The sequence below is a fragment of the Drosophila hydei genome, unplaced genomic scaffold (genome assembly GCF_003285905.1).
Source record: "Drosophila hydei strain 15085-1641.00,03,60 unplaced genomic scaffold, DhydRS2 tig00008122-arrow-pilon, whole genome shotgun sequence".
Taxonomy (NCBI): Eukaryota; Metazoa; Arthropoda; class Insecta; order Diptera; family Drosophilidae; genus Drosophila; species Drosophila hydei.
In genome coordinates this window covers 930,240-954,923 of record NW_022045833.1, presented here as the reverse complement: position 1 = coordinate 954,923, position 24,684 = coordinate 930,240, and the positions used below count along the sequence as shown (strand labels likewise).

General features: G+C 37.5%; 1 protein-coding gene across 1 annotated transcript in view; it reads right to left on the bottom strand.

Moving 5' to 3' along the window:
* Positions 1 to 1,065: 1,065 nt before the first annotated feature.
* The window catches only part of LOC111600760, a 104,352-nt gene continuing 80,733 nt past the window's right edge, over positions 1,066 to 24,684 (bottom strand). The window contains exons 3-7 of the mRNA XM_030225071.1: positions 6,170 to 6,271; positions 5,798 to 5,906; positions 3,426 to 3,602; positions 3,216 to 3,329; positions 1,066 to 1,613 (exon numbers count right to left, since the gene is read on the bottom strand). Coding sequence (XP_030080931.1) covers positions 1,474 to 1,613; positions 3,216 to 3,329; positions 3,426 to 3,602; positions 5,798 to 5,906; positions 6,170 to 6,271 — 642 coding nt within the window. The 3' untranslated portion in view covers positions 1,066 to 1,473. The remainder of the gene's footprint in view (positions 1,614 to 3,215; positions 3,330 to 3,425; positions 3,603 to 5,797; positions 5,907 to 6,169; positions 6,272 to 24,684) is intronic.

Genomic DNA, 24,684 nt, shown 5'->3' with positions numbered 1-24,684 from the left:
CTGCACACCAGACAGTCGTCGGCCAGCTCGAGTCTTTTGTGTTTGCCCATGGGATCACTCGAGATTGCAAAACTAATCAAATCCCAAGCTCGAAGATTGACGAACAACTTGGATCAATAGAAAGGAAACTAGTTTTTCATATTTTGCATAATTTTATTATGTTTTATTTTCTGCATTTTGTTGATTTTTGTAATTTCTGTTACATTTAACTACACATACTTAGAAACTAATATTCTTTTAAGTGAATGCATTTAATGTATTTCTTTTGGTTTTGTTTTTCTTTAGTTTCAAATATTTTTTCTTATGTTTTTTTTACTATATTTTATCATACACATCAATTAAAGATATTATGTACACTGCAAATATTAGGGGAAGTGGGTAGGGGAGGGAGCGGGGCGTACTATATAGATTTTTGTTCTTTGCATTTAATCGAATTGTTCTTAAAAGATTTGCCCTTTGCGTTTAAAAATATGAAATATATCTTAAGCTAGAAAATAGTTTATTTTTGATTACTCTGTTCCTTGCTGCTGTTTCTGCTGCATTTGTTTGTTCTTCTTCTTCCTCTTCTTGTTTATATTTATTTACTTTTTATTTTTTGCTTCTTTTTTTTTTTGTTTAGCAACTTTTACACATGGCCAAAAGTCTTTGTTTGTAGTAACCAACATTGAAATTTCAGCTGCATCTGCAGCAAAAACGTTTTATGCTTAAACATTTACTCCACTGATACGAAAATATAACAAAAAGAGATCAAAATAATATTCATATATTTACAGCAGTGATGAAACAACAATTCGAATGGAACTCTTTGGCCTAAATGAAATTGCAATATAAACGGTATTTACACTTAACTTAATAATAGTTTTAGTTTAGTTTGAATTGGTAATATTAATAATTTCATTTATTATATATATATTAAATTTGTTAGTTTTAGTTTTTTCCATATTATTGCTAGCTTTTAATGCCAATTTCTGTTTGGTTTAGTTTTGCTTAAAATCACTTAAGTAAAAGCTGCAGCCAGCTTTTGGTTTTTTTTTTTTTTTGGGCTGTTTGGTTTTTGCTTTCAAATACATTTTGCTGTAGTAAATGCACAGTTAATAATTTATTTGATTAAATTTATTGAATATTTCTTAAGATGCAAGTGAAAAAGCGTCGCTCGAACTCTCATTCACGTGTCTCGATTACATGGAAGCTGGCAAATGAAAGGCCCAATCAAACACATGCATTAATCAAATCACACACACAGGCGCACTCACACAGCTATATAAAAGTAATTACACACGCACACATACACATACACTTACACATATGTCATTTGAGTTTCATTTAGAGCTTAGTTAAGGAGCGAGAGATGATTAAATGTTGTTCGCTTTGAAGAATTGTAATAAGGGTTTTTGACTTATGCATTACACTTAATTATCGCTTCTACGTTCTTTTGATGAATTTTAGTTACACGTGCTGCGGGCAGCCGAATTCCTAGACAATCTTCATGTAGACACTTGTGTGAAATATCCGATAGCCGATGGCAATCATTACCATAACATTGTGCAGCTGTCGCTGCGTCGTTTTAGTCGAGCCACCCACATGTCCGTGATACATGGCCGCAGGATTATCGCCTGTACAGATGAGCAAAGAGATAAAAATCAAGGTAAAAATGTGTTCAAATTAATTAAGCCCCACACACACTCATGCTCAGGTAGAAAAAATAATAATAAAAAAAACAAATGCTAATGAGCATTTGCAGTGTCCCCATAGCTGGCAGCCACACAACCTATGCTGGCCATATAAGTTATGAGCTTTGCCACGCCCACACCCCCTTTCACACATAACACTTGTAGGTGTCTGTGTGTGTGTGTGTGGCTTAGTGTTTATGGCCTGGCTTTAATGGCCGCCTTGGTGGTTCGAGCATTTTTAATCCGTATGACTCTGTGGCCCTGTAATTTTCATAAATTACTTTTATTGTTCTCTCTCCTTTGCATATTGCTGTTGTTGTTGTTGTTGCTTTTTCTCACTTGATATATGAACTGCAAAAGCGCCACGCACAACTACACAAATACGTTCGCAAATAAAGATATACAGATACGGATACGGATACTGTTACAGATACATTCGCATTTATGTGGGTGGGTTGACGCAGTTGCTCTCATTTTATTTACTTGTGCTTTTGCTTTCGGGTTTATTGTGGGCTTCAACTTTATTTTGGTTTCAGTTTTTTTGCCTATTGTAAATTGCATTTCGTCGCTGCTTTATTTAATTCAATTATAAACGCAGCATGAAATTTCAGCATTTAAAGTTAATCTGCATAAATTCAGCCACGTTTCCAGTTTCGCGTTCGCCAATAGCCTAAAGACTTGCAGCGCTTAATGCTTTTGTGAAAGTTTATTTCGACAATGCGTCAATTGAAAATGTGCGGAAAGTTGAACAATGTTTCGCATTACTTGTGTGAATATATTTTATAGAGCTTTTTCGTTAATATACCACAATTTGTCTGTTCAATATGAATATAAAAAACCAAACAGAAAAAAGAACTGAAAATAAATTAAATATTAGAGAAATTGATTAATTAAAATATATATATTTAAATATTAAAATATAAGAAAATTAAGAAAAATAACATAATAAAAATGTCTGTTAATTAAAATATTATTTTTTTTACTTCGAATAAAATTTCAAAGATAATTTGTATTTCTATATGTGGGCAATTGTTTTAAAACCAAATATAAAAATTACATATTTTATATTTATAATTTTTAAAATTTAAAGTTCTATATTTATGTAAAATTATTTAAGAAATACAATAAATTTAAGTAATTTTAAGCTTCTCAAAAATATTAGTAAAAATGTAAAAAATAATTGTTATAAAAACAAAATTTAATTATTTAAAAAAAATAAGCTTAAATAATTTTGTTAGCTTTCTCGTTTTTTTTTTTTCCTAATTGATCTCCCACAAATGAGTTAAGGAGTCATCAATAATGCGCTCCAGAAACGTTTTATAATTGATAATTAATTATCTGACATCATAAAGTAACTAATCATCTCGCCTTAAGAACGAGTTAATATAAAAAACTTATAGCTATAAATCAATTGCAAAATATGTGAGATTCCACTCGCATTGATTGTGCTGCTGCAGGTATTTTTTCGCAAGGGTATTAAGTATACGCCCAGTTACGCAACATAAAAAAATGAATTTGATGGAGTTGGAGGCGACGTGGACTCACCTTTGAAAATGTGCACCAAAATGCTGGCTGGCTGCGTATTACTGGCCACACAGGTAAAATTGCCGGAATGCTCGCGACGGGTGCGCTGAATTGTAAGCTCAGATGATTGAAAGTCTGCAATGAAGTGAACGCAAAAATGCAATCGATGTTATGGTTATGGTTATGGTAGGAGGGTCGGGCTGGGAGGCTGAACGGCCAGCGGACACTCACCTGGCTCCGTTGACACATTAATGCCCCGATCAATGTCATAATTAATCATGCGGTTGTCGTGATACCAGAATATATACTCGGATGCCTCTGTATTTTGAACCACACGGCACTGCAGGCGCAGCGTCGAACCAGGCGTCAGATAGCGTATGGGCGGTCCTGATATTTCGGCGCGCGCTTCTAACCGAATTGAATGACATTTTGGAAATTGAATTGCCATTGCCACAATCGGAAGTGTGTGTGTGTGTATTGGTGTGATAGATGGAAAGTGGTAGAGCAGTGTAGATGAAAGATTCGCAATTTAATCAAATGTAAATGCAAATGCATGTCACAGCTTTATATATATATATATATATATATATATATATATATATATATATATATATATATATATATATATATATATATGTATATACTAAACTTGATATTTGACTACTTGACACAAGTGGCGTATGCAAAGAGATATCTAATTGGCAATCTGAGATAGCTTTGTGTACAAATATATATATATGATCTATATGTGCATAGAAAGTTCATTTTATTACTTTCTATATTTGTTTAAACAATTCTAAACATTGTTTCAGTAATTCTAAACTCCGTCTTTTTCACATAATTTTTAAATATATTTTTTTTTGCTTGCAATTTGAGTAGAGCGAACAATATTAAGATGTAGTAAAATATGTATGATAAATCTGCTGTTACTCTCGATATATATGTTAGATTGCACTACTATATCTATCATATCTTTTAGTTGAGTCAAATTTGCTAGGGGTTTCCCGGCCTGCGTCAATCTCAGCGTTGCTAAAAAATAAAATGTTCTTTGCTGATAATTTCATGGTCAGATGATTTAAGCCATTCAAACTATTTAGTTGCTGAAGCAAAAATAAATTGCTCGGCCAAGCTTTTTAAAATCTCGACTAGTTCACAATTTTCTGTTTGTTTTCTCTGTTTCCACTTCGGGCCAAAATCATGTCAACGTTGGCCAACTGCAGTGGCAGTGGGTTAGAGCTGCGCATCAACTGGTTCGTACAATTTGTTCTGCATGATTCTGCCTCTGCCAGCGTTTGCGTGTTACATATATAAATATATATATATATATATATATATATTTATTTCTTTTTTGTTTTTTTTTTTTATTTCTCTCGATGCGCTCATGCCGAAATTAGAAATGTCCATATGCCAGTTGGCAGCGGGAGAGAGAGAACGAGTTGGCCAAAAAACCAAGTCAGAAAAAAAGCTAAAACTGAAAATGAAAAGCAAAGGCATAAAAAAGGGACACCTGCCCAAATGGCAGCGACTCAGCAAAGTTGCCCCCGAAAACAACGTTGTCGACGTGGTCCATTCTTGTTTTTGTTGTTGTTGTTGCCATCGTCGTGTTGCTGGCCTTGGCTAACGCTAACTGACACACATTATTCTGAATTTAACAAACAATTTACTTTGAATGTGCTGCGCCTAATGGCGTTTTCTGCACAAAAACAAAAAGGCCCCAACACACACACACTCGCTGACTGCCTGAAACTGATGCGACAGCAAAAAAGAAAAATACGAAAAAGTAAAAGTGAAATAAGAAGTAGAGAAAAGAGCCAAAAAAAATATTGCTCAACGCAACGCCTGAATCAGACAAAAACTGCGACACACTTAATCAGATTCCTACTTTTGGCTCAACTTGAGCTCGGCTTGTATATTATGAGTTGTTAAGCGGTCTTTTCCCACTGTGTAACTATAAATGCATAAACATTGGGCAGCGCTTACAGTCTGAGGACTGCGCAGTTATGTGCAGTTACTCACTGCCTTTATTTTGAATGTGATTTAATGAGATTGCATACATTTAAAAAATAATCAAGGCATTTCTAAGAGAGCTTCAAGTATTATAAATAAATTATAGCTGATATGATTTTGATGTCTTGGTTGAGTCGTGTCCAACTGGCGCTCCAAAGTGTCTACAGCTTATATGAAATCTTGTCTTAGCTAACAAATATTTTTAAATATTTAAAATATTATATTTAAATTTATCTGTTGGGGTATGAAGTGAGTGTAGACTAAAGGCCTTAAAGATACAGTTTTATATTCTTTTATTAGGTCGCTCTTAGAAGGCAGAAGTATATTGTCTCTTCTCTTTTCATATTAAAATTTCTTCTCCTAAGCGAAAGCTACTTAGTCAACTAATTACTCAATGCCTGCAGATCTTATAAATATTTACTGTGAACACTTAAAGCTATTTTTACTTAACTGAATATATATAAGATAATATAACACATAGCATAGCCACTTGCATTCAATTGACCAGGGTATATAAATATTAAACGAAATCCTCTTTCAATTTCTACTACTCTCTGTCTCTCTCTCTCTGTCTTGCCTGCCCCTCTTCTACTTACCGACTACACTCAAGTGCAAAAATATGGATGTGGGCGGATGTGTGGACACTTGACACTCGTAGACGCCGGCATCACGTAGCTGCACAAATTTGATTTGCAATGTCCAATCCTGCGAAGAGACAAACAGAAAGCAACAAATGCAAAATATTGTGCCAAAAAAAAAAACAGAAGAACGTCAACAACAACCAGCGGCGCCGTCAGAGTCACTCTCAATTGTTTTTTTGGACTGCAGAGCTCTCTTAACTTGCGCCAGTTTTTGTGTGATTTGACGCATTTCTGTCACGTATACGCCGCGTTGTCGATTTGGCATGCAACCTGCGTTGCCGTGGCACAGCTGTCGGAGCGTAAATGCAAATTAGTTGCGAAACTCACCTCGGAATGTTTTAAGTGCGTCGCACTGAAGCGCTCATCGCTGCTATAGGTTGTTAAGCCGACCGTGAGCAGATGATAATCCTTTTTGCGTATCCAGGAGACCTACAGAAATTGAAAAGAGCGAAAAAGCAGACGGCGCCATTAGTCAAATACGATTGAGGCTAGGCAGGCCTAAAACACACACACACACACACATTTTAACATATGCCAGCATTATGTTGGCCAGTCGTGCGTTGCTCGTAGCCAGCAAATGTTTGTCAATCCATCAAAGCGAACGACGACAACACGATGATGATGCAATTTTTCACAAAAAAAAAGAGAGGAAAACAAGATACAAACTTAAGACCCGTTGCTAAATCGAAAATATAAAAAATGTGGGCAACGAAAATATCAAAAAGCAATTACGTGAAGAAAGCAATATAAACAACAGCAACAACAACGTCGACGGCAAACAATAATAATAATAAACATAATAGCAGATTGATTGATCCCAGGTTCAAAGTTCAAATTGGCTGCTTAACTGCAAATAGACAAACAAACAAAGGCAGCAAACATGTAAGGGCCTCTTACCTAACAGAGTGCCACGCCCATGCTTTACCTCCCTGTCTCCCTACCTTCCTTCCTCACTCTCTCTCTGGCTGCGTGTGTCGACTTTTAGCTAATCTCAAATGACCATTAATCATTTCGATTTCGACAGCAGCCACGTTTTGGCTGATAGGTAGCTCACAGCTCGCACACACAGTTAAGCAAACATCTATTAGCCCAGCAGGCCCAGATGAAGCCTAAAGAGCCTGCTGAAGAGTCTGCAGTTACGCTAGCTTGCTGAAGTTTGACAGGCAATCGTAAAAGCTACCTAGCCATGGCAGCTAGGTGAGGTCAGCTTGACTGCCAGCTGCTCTATTTAGGTTTTCGTTGAAGGCTTCAGCCACTCAAGCAACTAATCAATTCTTAAATTAGCTTGGCTTATCTAATTCGACTTTATTAAAGTTTAAGTTTGCAAATAAAATAATTGTAGCAATGATTGGGCGGGCGAATTTTCATAAAGAATTTTTTAAATGATTTGTGATTGATATATCTATCATCTGCAGAAGAGCTATTTTACAGAGCAATTTTTTTAATATAACCAATTTACGATAAATGTATTATATATATTCATAAATATTATAAATATATTTTTATTATAAGAAAATATAAGAAAACTATATATATATTTATATATACAAATTATATGTTTTCCAGTCCTGTGGTGACTGAAAGTTAGGTTGAGAGGCGACTGTGCCTCTTATTGCTGGCCTCGGGCTCAGACAATGAAATAAGCCATTTAACGAGCAAATGACGGAGTGAATATTTATTTAAGCGGTTTACTGGAAGAACGCTTTTTAACCCTGCTTTTAATTGTTCTTTTTTTGAATAATCGAAACAGTTAATTTTATTGGTTTTTCTTATTATATTCACTATTTTTAGTTTTACTTATATGACACCAATTTTTAGCATGTCCTATCAGTACGAGTTAAAACACGAGACTGATCTATATTTTTACAAATCATAGCCTCGCCGGCGTAAGTAGAGTTGCTCTTGCCAGGGCTGTTCCTTAACTTGTCTAGCACCCGATAATAAGTGTTGAATAATACCTTATATTAAGTGTTATAAGCTAACTAAGTGTTATAAGTTAACTACCCCCCCCTCAAGTGTAAGGTCGTCCTCGACCGACCCAATTCCAGCGACGACTCCTCGCAAGTGCTTCGCGGACTTCTTTGCGTCGATGATCCACCAAAGAGTGAGGCCAATGCAGATTAAAGTACAGCATATGGCTCCTCTTTCGGAGTGCCGTACAACGACACATCATCAAAGTGCACCATTTCGGTTCCTTGGTCGCATATTAGCAGCGGTGACCAGCGAGTCGGTGCAGGTGTTCTCGAATGAAATCCGCAAGTCGTTCTCATTCACATTCAATACGGAGCAGTATGAGCAGCGTACTGATTCTTCGCTATCGCCGTTCAGCAGGCGCTTACTAAGCTTGCTCTTGCGCCTACGTATGTGGCGTCTGTTGAAGCTGTTGGTGCCCGACGTGGACGTGAGCCTTGGCATCGGATGACTTGAGTGTGGCTGGCGCCGTCGATGACTGGCCGTGCACGTGCCCGTGATGGCCGTGATGACTGTGTCCCACCACTCCAGCGATGCTATGAGCCGTTACTGGACGAGTGATGTGTGTAGTCTGTCGGCGCGCTCAGCTGGCGATTGAATTCGGCCTTGCGGCGCGTCAAGTCCGTCAGGCAGTATTTGTTCAGATGGCCGTTGCTGGAGACAGGGCTCTTGGGCGATGATGCCAGATGCTGCGTATAGGCCGAAGGAGTTGCTGCTCACGCTTAGCTTATTGCCGGCGTTGTGCAGCAGATTGTTACAGTTCTTGCCGCTGATCTTGGCCGCCAGCGAGTGCGACACCGGCCGACTTTTGCCCGTCGTCGGTATCGTGTTGCTGCTGCTGCTAGCCGCCCTGTACTCCTTGTCGTCGCTCTCGCTGCGCACCGATGCTCGATACGCAGTAAATGTCTTCGTCTTGCTCTTCAGCGAGCCGTTCAGCAGTAGCTGCTGTTGCCGTGCGGCAACTGCCGACAATGCCGGCAGCTGCAGTTGACGTGACGCCGCTGCCGATGAGGATGAGGATGAGCCGGCAGCTGTGGCAGGTGTCGACAGAGATGGGCAGCGGTTGGAGCAACCTGTGGCTGTGAAACTTCTTGAATTAATGCAGTTGGCGGTGTTTTGGGGATTTCTTGACTTGGTTCTAGTATGGATGAAGAGTCGCTTGGCTCTGCCGCCGCGAAGAGTTCGTTAGTTGTTGCTGGCTGATGAGCTTCTACTGTTGGTGGTGGTGCCGTGAACAAGGGGGTTTCCTCAACGATTCCGCTTGTAGATTTGCATGCTGTGGTTCTGGCTTAGCATCCAACTATGGGGCGAATAGAGCTGTTGCTGGTTCTTGTGGACGACAGGATAAATCGTAATTTTTCTGCAGGCTTTTTTAATTTTTGGGAATTTGGTTATAAAATGTATAGTGTTGACGGATTCCTCTAGCCAAATTGATTTTAAATCTGAGGAGTCCAAAATGTTTGGGCTAACAATGAGCCTTCGCGAGAGTAATAGCAAGCATTAAACTTTGCAACTCGATCGTCCGCATTCTGTTTCTGGACAGTGTTTCAGTGTTTCAAATAAATAAATCAATTTGTGAGTTTTGGCTATCCCGAGAACTCCATTGACAGCAAATGTTAACTGGTTAAGCTGGTCTTGAACCTCAGTGTTTACTTCTATCCGTCTACTGTTGGCATTCATTAGTCGCATTTCAGTGGACCTAATCTACTCTAAATGACCGGCATCGGGTGTACCCGCCACCAAATTGTTTTATAAAAATTATGCCAAGTGGCTAAAGGTAAATTGAAAAACTATATCTAACTTATTCTAAATTGCCTAGCGGCTTATAATAAAAGGTGTAATAAAAAAACAAGGGAGTCATCTTAGGTTGTCCTTGTGGACCACCCTTCCTTTAATGAGGACCTCGGTCCCCAGGTCTGCTTCCACGGCCTTCTCGACACATAAAGGTGTGAGTTTGTTTCCGAGCCGTCGGTTGGACTTGACCAAATCCTTGTCACCAACATCGAAGACTCTATTCTGCCGCTTTGCGTTCTCCCTAGCTCTGAGCGTCGTCTGAGCGTTTCTGATCTTTTCTTCTATCTTTTCTTGTGGCTCTTGTTTTTTGGGGTGTCTATCATACTTAGCCCTAGCACATGTTTTGCAGTTTTGTACTATTTCCTTGGCAATTTTTGCCATCCGTGGAAAGTAGTACTCCGAGAGTACCTGCTTAACATTTTCCTGTGCAGACCTATGGGCCCTATTATGCTCGACTGTGAGGATTTCCCTTCCTTCTCCAACCGCAAATATGTCCACTACGCGATTTTTGCAATGCCAGAACTTTGTGGCTGGGTATCTTCGCACCAATGCATCTTGTATCATTGCAAGCGTGTGTAAATTACAGTGGAGAGCATTTACGCATTTGGGTGAGACTACATCTTCGAGCTCGTCTAGCAGCGATTCGACGCATGTATAGCTGATCAAGTAGCGTTTCTTATTTCCAAAAAGAATAAAACTTCGTTTTAAGGGGAAACGCGCCTCTTCTAGCACTATCTGGTTTTGAAAACAGTTCAAGGGTTTGTCTGTCGTCTCAATGGTGTTGGTGAGAGATACCTCACTGTGGATCGTTGCTGCGCAGGACTCAATTTCTTGCTCATTTATAGCGTTGAGCTGCTGTCTTGACAAGGCATCCGCAACCAGATTGTCCTTGCCAGGTTTATAGAAGATACGTGCATTAGACTCGTCAATGCGCGCTTTCCACCTTTTGATTTTCGCATTTGGATTAGATTCCGAAACTGCGAAGGTCAAGGGTTGATGGTCAGTGAAGATATTAATGTCTTTCACCCCATACAAATAGTGCCTTAATTTGGCAAGTGACCATACAATGGCCAATAACTCTCTCTCATTGGTTGCATAGTTAACCTCACTGTCCTTCAATGTTCTTGAAATCATTGTTATAGGACGACCCTCTTGAGACAAAACTGCACCTATGCCGTGAGCCGAAGCATCGGTCGTTAGATCGAATGGCTTCTTAAAATCGGGGTACCTGAGCATTACATTCTCGGATGACAAAATATCGCGCAACTTCTGAAATGCCCTCTGCTGCACTTCAGAGAATTGAACCTTTATATTTCTGGACCTATGCTTACTGACTGTTCCATTTTCACCCTTCAGGATATTCGAGATGGGTCTTGCTATTGCGGCGAAGTCCCTAATGAAACATCTGTAATAACTTGCGAGGCCTAGAAATGATCTAACCTCGAACAGCGTTTTTGGTTCTGGATACTCCTGTATTGCCCTAACCTTTTCAGGATCCGTCGTGGTGCCAGTGCTGGTGACTACGAAACCAAGAAAGTTCACGCTTTTCTTAAAAAAACGTGACTTTTTGACGGAGACCCTCATGTTTGCTTTGTATAAGCTTTTTAGGACCCGATCCACGTGTTTAATGTGGGATTCCTCATCTTCTGAAAAGATGATTACGTCATTGACATCAACATAGCAAAATTTGCCAATCTGCTCTCGCAGTATGTCGTCGATGGTTCTTTGAAAAATGCTTGCTGCATTCTTTAATCCAAAGGGGAGTCTTTTGAACTCGTATTTCCCCCCGTTCACAGAGAAAGAGGTTTTTTCACGGTCGCGTTCAGCGAGTATGATCTGGTGATAACCAGACTTGAGGTCTAATGTTGAAAAGAATTTGGCTCTCCCCAAATTCCCCAATATCATTGATATATTTGGCATAGGGTATTTGTCCGGCACGGTTTTTTCGTTAAGTTTACGAAAGTCCATTACCAACCTCATTTTCCTATTGCCCGCTTCATAAGTGCCCTTCTTGTCTACTACCCATATTGGGTTATTGTAGGGAGAGACGGACTTTTGAATTATATCATTCTTTAGTAGATCTTTGATTTCTTTATTAACGAAATCAGCCGCTCCCATTGGATATGGGTAAAGCTTGGTATAGATCGGTTGCTCATCTATGGTCCTAATGGTAGCCACGACTGATGTGTTATACGGCAACGTCTCGTCTGGGTCTGCAAAGGCCTTTTGTCTGGTCTTCAGCATTTTCAAAAAAGAACTTCTAACTAATGGGGATGCATCTGCTATTTGTTCAGCTAACTCATTAATTCTTTGAGTCAATGCATGCTCCCTCTGCTGGTTTACAGCAGCCTGTTCGGCTAAAGCTTTGCTGATAGCCGTCCTTATTACTTCCGTAAGCTGATCTACATCCATTCTACCTGATGGTGGGAGAACTGCACAGTCGGAATCTGAGTCGCTAGACTGCCTGCGAGGGTTTCTCTATTGGTTGAACCGAGACATGCGCAGGTCAGTGGTCGCGAAAAATAAAACGGGCCGTCAGAAGATGGGTCGAATTACGTCGCAGTTCTGAACTACGAGAACTGCATGCACAACTTCAGACACACAGAAAGTAACACAATGTAATTTTATTGACGATCTGAATGATCAATTGCTGCCACTAAAATTCCCAAAGTAGTCACTCTCACTTGGTTCTGATCATTAATTTTTTTTTTTTTTTTACATGCAATTGCAATATAGAATACTCGCTAGTCCTAGCTATTTTTTTATAAAATAAATTTTAACACTTTTTGTGTTTGAAGAAAAATTTTGGCTAGAGTATCCACTTACAAGATTCAACTAACACAAAACAAAAAAAAAAAAAAAATCCCTTTATAAGATCTGTCAATTGCAGCTCCCGCGCTGCTGTCTTAATTGTTGTTGGTTGTGGAGTCCGACCACTAGTTGGGCGCCAATTATATGTTTTCCAGTCCTGTGGTGACTGAAAGTTAGGTTGAGAGGCGACTGTGCCTCTTATTGCTGGCCTCGGGCTCAGACAATGAAATAAGCCATTTAACGAGCAAATGACGGAGTGAATATTTATTTAAGCGGTTTACTGGAAGAACGCTTTTTAACCCTGCTTTTAATTGTTCTTTTTTTGAATAATCGAAACAGTTAATTTTATTGGTTTTTCTTATTATATTCACTATTTTTAGTTTTACTTATATGACACCAATTTTTAGCATGTCCTATCAGTACGAGTTAAAACACGAGACTGATCTATATTTTTACAAATCATAGCCTCGCCGGCGTAAGTAGAGTTGCTCTTGCCAGGGCTGTTCCTTAACTTGTCTAGCACCCGATAATAAGTGTTGAATAATACCTTATATTAAGTGTTATAAGCTAACTAAGTGTTATAAGTTAACTTACATACATGTGACTGGAGTGCAGAGTCGCACTACTATTTTTTTGAATATATATATAGCCTTGTTCAAAAAAATAATAGTGCCACTGAGTAGTTTTATGTTTTCTTAAGCAAATATAATTAATTATTAAAAAATAATTCTTTTTTATATTATATATGAAATATATATATATTTTACAAATAAATTTTACAAATAACATTAATAAAATTGTATGCCTTGTTAAGTATTGGCAGATAAAGCAAAATGTTATTTAAACTTTAAACATTAATAGTTAATGAGGCTAATATAAGATTCTTATGATAAACGACTGGACCTCAGCTATATATATATATATATATATATATATATATATATATATATATATATATAAGGTCTATTCATTGCTTGTCGCTAAGCACAAAGCCACATGTCTCGCAAAAGAACCAAAGCACAGCAAATGCCTCTTTGCCACTGCAAACAGTGTATGTCATAAGGGTTGTGCCTTAGCTGTAGAATGCTGTTTGTGCAGTTTTTGCCAATTTTATTTTTTGTTAATATTTTTTTTTTTTTTTTTGTTACCGCGCGTGGATCAATCAATACGCAATTGATAGAAAATTGTATTTATTGGCTCGAAAAAGGGAATAAAAAATAAGTAAAAAGCTTTGAGGCCAATATTGACAAGCGCAGGCGAAGAACAAATGTTGAAATTAACTACAAAGTAAATTGTTAAATCGTCGGCAATTGGCAGCAGCAAAAAGAAGGGCAAGTGGAGCAAAATAAAAAACACTCGCGCAAATTGCTATCGAAATGTACATTGCGGCGTATACGCAATGCGCCACAAATAAAATGGAAAGAATATGACAGCTGCTATCTAGAAAATTTCCAGGAAATACAACCACAACAAATACACATTTACTCATACAGATCGGGAAAGTATATTTATTTTGTGTAAAATTGTAATGCCTGACTCTGATTTCTTTAGGCGCTTAAAATATTTTTGGCTCAAATTTCTTGGCTTTTTTTTGTATTTTAAATTATTCACAGCATATTTAATGCTCGAGCATATTTGAAATTGAATTGTTTTTCGGCCTCGAAAGTCATTTTTTATCGTGATTTCGCAATAGGTTATGTAATCAATATATCTATTCAATAAAAAGCTGAAAAGTGCAAAGCATAAATGGCGCATAAATTGTGAGCATAGAAAACTGAACCAAGTTGAGCTGAGCTGAGCTGCTGTCATATATCTATCTACCTAGCTCTATCTCTCCAGTGGGCTCTAGCTGCCTCTCTTTTCTTTATAACTCTGCTGCTGCTGCTGCTTCTTTTTGTCTTTTTTTTTATGATATTTATGATGGCTGTGTAGTTCGCTCTAGCTGCGACGTGTCGGCAAATAAACTCTGAACCGTGCAGTGCTCAGGCAAAATGTTGCAAAAAGCGTAAAGCGGAATGTGTGGCGGGAAGATGTGGCTATGGCAGCAGTGAAGCCATCACGAGCAAAAATGTCTGTGTCTGCCCGTTTCAGCCAAAAGAAAATACACAAAGCAGCAACACACAAAAAAAAAAAACATGGAATATATATGTATAAAATGTTGCGGCAATTAATCAAAAGCATGCGAATTCCTTTGCCAAAGTGTCTCTGTGGATGTGTGTGTGTGTGTGTGTAACTGGACATGTTTGCCATGAGTGTGCGTGTGTGGCGCATAAATCTCAGCTGGCTGTCATTTGAGTGCGTGTGTGTGTGGTGTCTGCCATTGCGGCTGTTGCGGTTGTGTGCGTGTGCGCTGCAGCTGCGAGCGCGCAGATAATTGTTTACATTTTACCTTTTTTTTTACAAAATACACAAAAATAAAAAACAAACAGCGAAAGCTGCAAAAATAAAAAATCAGCATTTAATTTATGGCCAAGCGCTGGCTGGAGGCGCTGTTTGTTAGCGGCGTCAGTGGGGTGGCTCGGGTGGCTCGGGTGGCTCGGGTGGCTGGGGTGGCCACAAATCACTTGTTAGCAAATTTATGGCAAATTTATGCTAACTACATGTCCTGGCCAAGCTGCCAACAGGCGTAAGGTAGGCGGCGCGCATCCTTTCCGCCTGTCTCTGGCTGCCAATGCAGAAATTGTAGCATACTTATTGGCGCTGCGATTTGTTGAGCCAACTTTACGGCTGCCCTCCACCCAGCCCATTCATATGAAGTGTGAGCTGTGCGCTTATCGCTGAATCTTTCGACAGCTGCGCGCATATGCAAACTGTCTAAAATGCAGGCACAGGTAGAGAGCGGCAGCTGCTGCTGCTGTTGCTGCCGGAGGGCAGAGCAAGTCGTAATTGCGTGGCAGGGCGAAAAATTCAATACAAAAGCCGATTGCAAAAAATTGTTGTCCTTTTTTTTTCGCTAACTTTTATATTTTATTTATCTTTCGGTGCTGCTGTTGTTTTTGTAAGCCAACTTTAAATTGGCTTTCGTTGTACTAGTTGTTGCATGTTATTGACGAGCGTTTTGTGTACTTTATTTGGCGCTGTCCATCCAATTTCCGTTGCCACAAGCCCATGGGTCAATGCAACACGAAAAAGCGCATGCAGCGCATAGAGCGCCCTCTGCCGGTCGGTAGCAGTCGAAAGGGCAGTTAGTTGCAAATTGCAGCAACTTTCCATTCGTTTTTGTTGGCTTTTCTATTTTTTTTTCTTTGCCAATGTACGAAAAAGTTTTTAACAAGCGATTTTAATAAAATTCTATTTAGATGCTGCTTTTTGGCAGCCATTTGTGCAGCAAATGGAGAGAAGATTCACACACACAGACACACACATATATAGATATGGATAGAGATATATCTATAGATATAAGTATATATAAATACATTAGTATTTGTGCTAGAATTTTTAGTGGCATTTGCGCGCAATTTAAAAAGGTAAAAATAGAAGCAAAATAAGCGAAAACTTTTGCACAAAAATACGCTCAATTTAGTGTTGCTGTATGTGTGTGTGCTGTGTCTGTGTGCGTGTTGTCTGATAACTATTTTGTAGCAAAGCGCTCTATGTGGCTACGTGGGGGCGCTGCATGCAGTTATCAAAAAAATGGCAGCGGGTGAGAATATATTGCACTAACTGTACAAGTGCTTATGTGTGCGTGTGTGTATGGGTTTTCAAGTGCGCGCCATATCCATAACAAACTGCAGACAAAAATGGGTCAACAACTCATAAAAAAAAACTTACGCAAAAGAAAACTTTTACGAAAAATGCGCAAAAAATGTTCAAGTTTACGTTTTATCAGCCAAAAATTTATTTTTTTTTTAATTTTTTGCTGCAAGTTTCAAGTTCAATTTGTGAGTATGTTTTTTTGTCTTACTTCGCAGCTCAGCATAAATAAATAATTTTAAATGCTAAAGACTTTAAATTGTGAATTCTTGTGGAGCAGTGAAGGGGGCGGGGTCACGCACCTTGTGCTCAGCTGCGCATTATTCATTACTCTTGAAGCGGAAGTGCGCATTAAATGCAATTAATGCATAATTAAACATTGAGCATTTGCTAATTGTGCTCGGGCGCGGTCGCCTTCAAATTAGCCTGCCAAATGGAAAGGCGAGGCGAACCCTTTCACAAAAAGACCCCATGCCAAAACAATAAGCCATTATATATATTTTTGTGTAAGAACCAAAGCGAGCATTAATAATAATAATAATAATAATAATAATAAGAGTAAGAAGCAGAGTGAGCTGCCAGAATTATGGGCCCAGTCCAAAGTCCAAATTACCATAGCCTACTTTTCAGCTGTCAAGGCAGCGCGAATCCACAAAATGAATGTGAACAATTTCGAGTGTTTGAGTGCGAGTGCTTTCTTCTTCTTCTTCTTTTTTTGGCTCGCTGCAGGCGCTCATTTCACATTGCTCAGTTCCCATTTCTCTCTCGCGTTTTTTTTTTTTGGTTTCATAATTCATAATTCATATTTCTTTTTTGGGCTTTCATTAGTGCCGCCCACAACAATTGTTGTTGTCATCATAATTGCAATGCAATTAAAGTAATTAAAAGTGAAATGCAGCCCAGCGTGGCAATGCTTAACTTTTGAGGGGTTTCAATTTTTCTTCATTTTTTTAATAAACTTAAATACCCTAAGAGCAACAATTAGGTAAGGGGTATAACTGAGAGAGAAGCACTGAGAAGAGCTGATTGAAATTTGAGCCGAACTTTGAAGAGAATCTTTGAAAATATAGTAGGGATGGAAAATTTAAATTTCTGTTATTTTCATTCTATGCAAGATTAGGAAAAACCAGCTAAACAGTTATATATATAGTACACAGTTGTGTTCATAAAAATAGTAGTGAAGTATTTAATTTCATTCAGTAAAATATAAAAAAATTAATTACATTTATTGTTGTTAAGTTATTTTAAGATTTACTATTGTTATTACGTTTTTTCTGCTTATTGCAGCCAGCACTACTATTTCTATGAACAATTGATTTTTAATGCAAAAAAAAATAATTCTGATTTTTTCGCTATTTTCTTTTATGCCATCTATTCTAAATAAAAACTGAATAAAAATACCGTTTCAGTTGGTTTAAGCTTTGTGTAGTGCACCACTACCATTTTTTTGATACTACTATTTTAATGAACACAACTTTATATCATAACTAAATATTTAGTTTTTTAAGAGACAAAAACTGAAGGAACATATAATAAATACAAATATAAAGAGGAAAATTTTTTTATATAAAAAATTACTGATAAAAAAGCTAAGTGGAGAACAGAGCGTCCATAAACTTGCGCTGAAGTCAACCTTGGCTGGTTGCCCAGGTTTAATTAGTCTTGCAGTGTTATGTTTTTATTATAATAATTAATTATATTTTATATTAATATTATACTATGTTATAGTTATGATTAATTATTTTTATCGTTTGCTTTTCTTTTCTTTTTTATTGCCCAGCTGAGCCCTTAAACCTCTTTTACAGCCCATCATGTAGTCGCTCTTTTATTTCTCATTCCAAAATTGTTTTCAAATTTCTGTGTCTAGAGTTAATTCATAATTTATTTCTCAACATTGAACTTTCACCTTTTGGGTCGTGTGAGCTCAATCGCAGTGCAGGAATTTGCAGCTTTTCTTAATTGTTCTCGGAGCGCCATTTGTCAAAACAATACACATAAAACTTTATAGAAATAATGAATCCATTTAGCATAGACCCACACACATACCTTTACACTCATAGAGTGAAATGTGGGTCAAAAATTGTTTGTCTTTTGTTGTAGCATTTGTTTTAATAAACATTGTGACAGGCAACGACAGGACCAAACAAAAGGACACAACTCATTCACTGCGGGCGAGCAGCTGGCTGGCTGCCTGTCTGTAAGCCTTTATCAAGTTGTCTTGGCCAGCTGCCGCAGCAGCACAAGCAGCAGCAGCAGCAGCATGAATGCCTTATTAGCTGACAAACACTCTAATGGCAGAAAACAGAACAAGCAGGACAAACAGGACAAACAGGACTGCAAGTTCCGCTCACTCAACACCCGCTGCCGCTGCCGCTGCCATTGGCCGTCACTTGTGTAATTACGGTTCAGGCTGCCAGCGAACAAAGTGATAATGATTTGTATTCATTAAAAAGGTTTATGGCAAATTTCGAGCAACATTTACTTTTCGGTCAGGCTGCCGAGCTACCGAGCAAAGTGGCTGACGTTTAGTTAATGTTAAATTAGCCAACAGCATACAAAGGATGTGGCCTTTTTTGGGGCCAGGATGTGGTTTTTGCTGCTGTCATAAACTTTTCTCATTTAATTGCCAAGCTCAAGCCCAAGCTAGACAAATTTCTCAAGCTATGCGGTTTTATGGCGACGGCAACTGCAGTTGCCAGCTAATGCAAGTGAAAGACAATGCCAAGACTTTATTTCTATGCTAATTGAATGCTTAACAATTTGAAGTGTATGTCAGGTGTATAGAAGGCTAATAAAATAAATTTAATGAAGTGAAGGACACTAAAGTGATGAAATTGCATATAATGAGGCGGGCGAATGAGAAACTTAAGATATTTTGACATGTCGTCTGAAGTAGACGAAGAATTATATGAAATGAGTCACATTTAAGAGGAATATAGTTTACAATATATCAAATGTCAGACGATTGAATGGAATGAATACATACACATGTTTGTATATGTATGTATGCATATAGCTATTTCTAGCTATTTCAAACAGCGGGAAAATTTTTGACTGATTAGATTGATTAAAGATAAAATTATTGACTGCCATTTTGCTTAGCCATCCTCGATTTTTTTTTACTCCCAAAATTGAAGCAAAGAAGCTTTATCAAGTTTTTAGTTTAAACTAAGATACGAATGACCCTGCAGTGAAGTAAATACATTTTTTAAGGTACACATCATTTGCATTACTGTTTTTAGCAGCTGGCAAGACAATACTTAAAAATATTATTTATTAAATATTATTTTTGCTTTCTCAGCTATTGCCTGCCAGACTGCTAAATGACATTTACACATAAATATTATAGCCACACATCCACTTAGCCATTTGCAACAAGCATACATAGAATATATGCATATTTAATGTTTTCAACAATTTGATTGCTTGAAAAAACTTGGCGTGATTCACTTGAGAGTTTCAAATTAAATAAAGCTCTGTCTGCTGTGGCGACAAGTTTTATTTAATTTGCGCTGCTTTATGGAACTTTTGATAGCACTAAAAAGTCTCGAACAAAAGAGAAGACTGGGAAATACGTGATATTTATTTAATCGACAAATTGCGTTTCTTAAAACTTAACAACTGCCTATGAAATTGATTTCAATTGTAGACAGAGCTCAATTTAAATAGAACATGTGAATACAGCAACAAGTTTAGCAATAAGAAAATTTAATACTGCTCGCTGACTGTCAACATTTTGTATTATTTTAGCTTCGTTGAGGAAGCTTTTTCAATTCTGATTCCGATTCCTTAAAGCTGCTTTGCTACCTCTGGCATCAAGTAATACGAATAGCTAGAGTCACACACATACAGTTGGTAGCTATAGCAAACAATAATAACAAAAGTCTATGCAGCGGCACGTTTACATATAACAGAGACTGTGACTGCCGGGCACTACAAATATTTTATAATTTTATATGCTATTTTAAGCAGCGTTGACGGCGACTCTGGCAAGAATGCCAGAAGCCCAGACTGCCAGCCTCAATGCCACATTGCACAGATGTATTTCATATGTGTGATTGTATGTGTGTGTGCGTGTGAGAGATGAATGCAAGTGCCTTTAAGCTCACACAATTCATACGTAACAAAAATGTGAGCTATAAAAACGGGCCAAGAACAAAAACAATAAGAAAGCGAGCAAAGCGAACAATAAACAAAACTTCAAATAAAATGGCACAAAAAAATTATATATATATATATATATATATAAGTGTATGAGTCGGACTATATAATATTACGAACTCTGAGCCTTCGCATACATAAAAAGTAATTCATGTGCAGAAAAAAAAAAATGGGAAAAAAGGGCAAAAAATAAAGAAAAATCAGAAAAGAAAAGAAGAAAAATAATTTATAGCAAACTAAGCTGGGCGAAACAAGCTCCGGTTCTGCTCTATAAACGACAAAATGTATTTGATTCGAGCAACAATAAATACAAATTATTAGACACGAATTATGTGCTTGTTTTGATTAAAAACGCGCTTGTTTGCACTAGCCTAAAATTATATGTACAATAGAACTATATAAACACATATATATAAGTGTATATACACATGGCTTTGAATGTGATTTTTGGCAAGTTTGTCGTAACCCTCATCAATGTGAAACAGTCATACATACCCTGTCTAATAAGGCAATTGTTCTATTGGGTATATAAATTTTAAAAGACATTTTTTTTATTTTTATTTATTTATTTATTTTTTTTTGCTGCTAAAATATTCTATTGCCACATATTTTCCATAAAAATGATATCTATGCAGAGTCTTGAGTATATATTTATATATATATACTGAAAGCTATATATAATATATAAACAGTACTTATTGAAACGTTTATATCTGATATGAAATGTTTGGAAAATTGATAAGCTTTAAGCTATATGTGTATGCAATAATATAACAATAATTTCATATATTTTTCCAATTTATAGTTCGCCTACAGCATATCTGTTAGTGCTTAATTCTCTTTCTTGTTTTTCGAAACTGTTTTCTGGTTTGGACAATGGCAAGTTGCTGCATATCAGATCTTAAACTTTTAAAATTCTAACAAGTTATATGCGAGCTATATGTGTGCCTGGGTGACTGTGGCAATGGAGCTGGGTTTTTGCTTAAATATTTGTGTAACCTTTTTTATCTAAACGACTTATCTAACTGCGGGGCTGCTGCTAACCAGAAATTCAATCCATAGAGTCAGAGAGGGAGAGAGAGAGCGAGTATAAACCCTTGAGCGTTAATTTTCATAAAATACCAATTTCGGAATTTTTATCTCGAATTTTGTTTGCACTTGCTAGTGGCTCTGTCTGAGTGTGGGTGGAAATGAAATTTACCTTATAATTATATTCCCTTTGTAATCTAGCAAATTATATATAAATTAGCTGCTGTATCTGCGAAAGTTATCTAACTGCTCCGATGCTCACTTTTCTAACATTCGTGGCTGCTGGAGCTGAAGCTGGAGAAGCTCTTAAGTTGCTTTGGAATTTAAGCAATTGGCATTTGCTTCAGCTCTTGCTCAGGCGCTTGGTGACATGCTGTGAGCGCATTTAATTACTGCCACTTTTCTCTATGAAAATATCTAAAGAGTCTAGACATTAAAAACGACAATTTATCTAAAAAGTAATTAAGTGCTCAAGTCGCAAGGACGCAAGGACGCACACGCGCAGCAGCCAACAGCCAACAGCCAACAGCCAACAGGATGACAGCCGGGCTACCTACAGCCAGCTTTTAGTTGTGCAAGGCTCTGCCTCTGGCTGCTGATTAAGTTCAATTTATATATACGAGAGTGTGTGCGTGTGTGTGTATGTGTCGTAGCATACCGCATAGCTCATAGCTCGTGCTCAATGTATTTGCCTCAGTTTAAATGTATTTGCTTTAGTTTATTTTTAATACCATTTAAGCTGCTTTCACACACACACGCTCACAGCATTGCTTAACTGACGTATTTTAATGTCAACTTTGTCTCCGACTCTGAAATGTGTCGTAATTTCAAAATTTCCAATGGAGCTTTTTCCAGTCGACTAGCACGATTTGCTGCTGTTGCCGTTGCAGCTACTGACATTTAGTGCTTATGGCTTTTGTTTGCTGTTTGTTGCTTGCAATTTGATTTATGCGCTTTAAATTTGCTGTTTGTCTGGCTCGTCTTTCTGGCTAATCAAAGATTTGCCTCATTGTTGTTTGTCATGCCAATTGCTTTTGCAAATTTTCCAAGACATAACTTAATTGGAATTTGCCAAAAACACAAATCGAGCAAATCAACTTGGCTTGGCATATTTTAAGCTATTCAGTGGAACATTTTTGGCAATGTTTTTATTAGTAAAATATTTATACAAATTGAGAATGTTTGATTTTATTTGATTAATATGCTGCGAGTAATTAAGTTGTCAAAAAGGAAAAGTCGAAGGCGTACGAAAATTTAGCTAAATATATTTTAGTTGCCTAGCTTTTATTTTATTTTGTATTTAAAAATATTTAAATTAAGCTTAAGTATGCCAGAAATAGCTTTAAATTAAAATTTCAATATTGAAACAAACAGAAACCCACACATAATTACTTAGCGGCTGCGTCTTAAGGGAAACTGCCCTACAAAGGTACTTCCCTCACACTCATAAATAAATATATATTTATATACATAAGTATATGCTTCGATGATTTATACATTTGCCGTTGCCGCTGTTTGCCAAAGCAACGACTGCAAAATCGCAGCGCGACAAAAATTAAAATTGCAGCAAAATGGTGAAACAAAGGCTCAAAGCAGAACAGAACGCATTTACGTGCTGCTTCTCGCGGAAGCAATTCATTTATTTAATGTTTCCTGCATTTTATTGTCGTCTAAAACTGAACAAAATTTACGACAATGGCAACAACAGCGACAGCGCAGAGCGCGCGCTGGCAAAAAGCACGCAAAATGCTTAGAAGGCAACAAAAAACAACCTTCATTAAGGGTGCAACAAGCAGCGACACACGCATAAACCACCAAAGCACAAAAACAAGGGGCAAACCTTTGCCTGGCATTAGACAAAGGCAAAAAGTTTGCTTGGCTGGAAAAGTGATGTGTAGTAGACTAGTCGAAATACACTGTAACTTGAGAAGAGGCGATTCTTAGAGCTAAAATTATTTGTAAAGGCGGAGAAAGCTTGGGAAGCATGCAGTGTGGGGTATAACTGTAGAGTGAGAGAGATCAAAGCATTAGTAGAGTATAACTAGAGACTGGGAGATATTAGGCGCGATTAAAGTATAACTAGAGATAAAGAGATCAGACATGAACAGGGCACAACTAGAGAAAAGGAGAGATTTTAAATGAGCTGGAAAATTAAGAGTAGAGCAAGGCATGTAAATAGATTCTTACATATGCAAATAGAATTTAAATATTTAAACTAGTTTTTTTTTATAAATTTAAACATTGAATCTCTAACTAAAATATATAGAAATTAAAAACATATTTTGGAAGAATGCACTTATTAAATTTGTACTCAACCTAGGCTTCTTTCTCCAAAAAAATCATAACTCTGCGTTGACTTTGATAATTTTGCAGAGACAGCAAGCAAATAAGCTCCAAAATAAAGAAAAAAAAAAGAAAACTTGTTTTTTTTTCCTAAATATTGTCTTTCTATGCGATTTTCAACTCTCTACTTATAACATTTACTCAACTTTCAAGTTTTTTACATTGAATTTGTTAAGCAACTCAGAAGCTGCGCTTGCACTGACTTCTCCATATACTCTGCATAGCAACAATTGCTTACCCAGCCACACACACAAATATATATATAGCATATTTGTTTGCATATACATACATACATATATTTGCTATTCATTGAACCTTTTCCACTGCAAAATACATTTGCATATTACAGTCGTGTGTGCCCTTAATGCTGTTCATAAATTTCTGCGAATATTAATGCGCAGTCGGCAAAGGCAGCTGTGTGTGCAGCAGGTGTGCAGGGTAAACTATAGATATACATATAAACACGCACACACACACGCACACACATGCAGTCAGAGCCAGGCAAACGTTTATGAAAATGCATGAAAAATGCTGTGAAATGTAAATGCATTTATAACAACTTGAGACTATCATCGATGTGTAAGAGCGTGTGTGTTGGATGGAGTGTGTGTGCGTGCTGTGTGTATTGTTAGTATGCATCAGTGTGTGTGCAGCATAAGCAGCTTAAAATAGCAAAGGCGATGCATTTAAAACTGAATTCAATGCCAAAGACAAACGACTTTAACAAGCAAAAACCGAATTGAAGCTCTGCTGCAACCCGTTGAAAGGCAGCTATCAACGTTGTGTGTGCGCGAGTGTGCGTGTGTGTGTGTGTTTGCAAAAGTGTGCACCAAATGATGAAAGTAGCTTTGCCTGCCTCGTCTCTAATTTGTGCGCGCCAATTACGTGGCGTATGCGTGATATGTGCGTATACGTACTTTGCGTTAATGATTCACAGCATCACAACAGGGCAATCGCTATTCCAACACACACACACACACACACACACACCCATGGCTGCACGCTGCAATCGTATGGGTAAATAAACACCGTGGCAATAA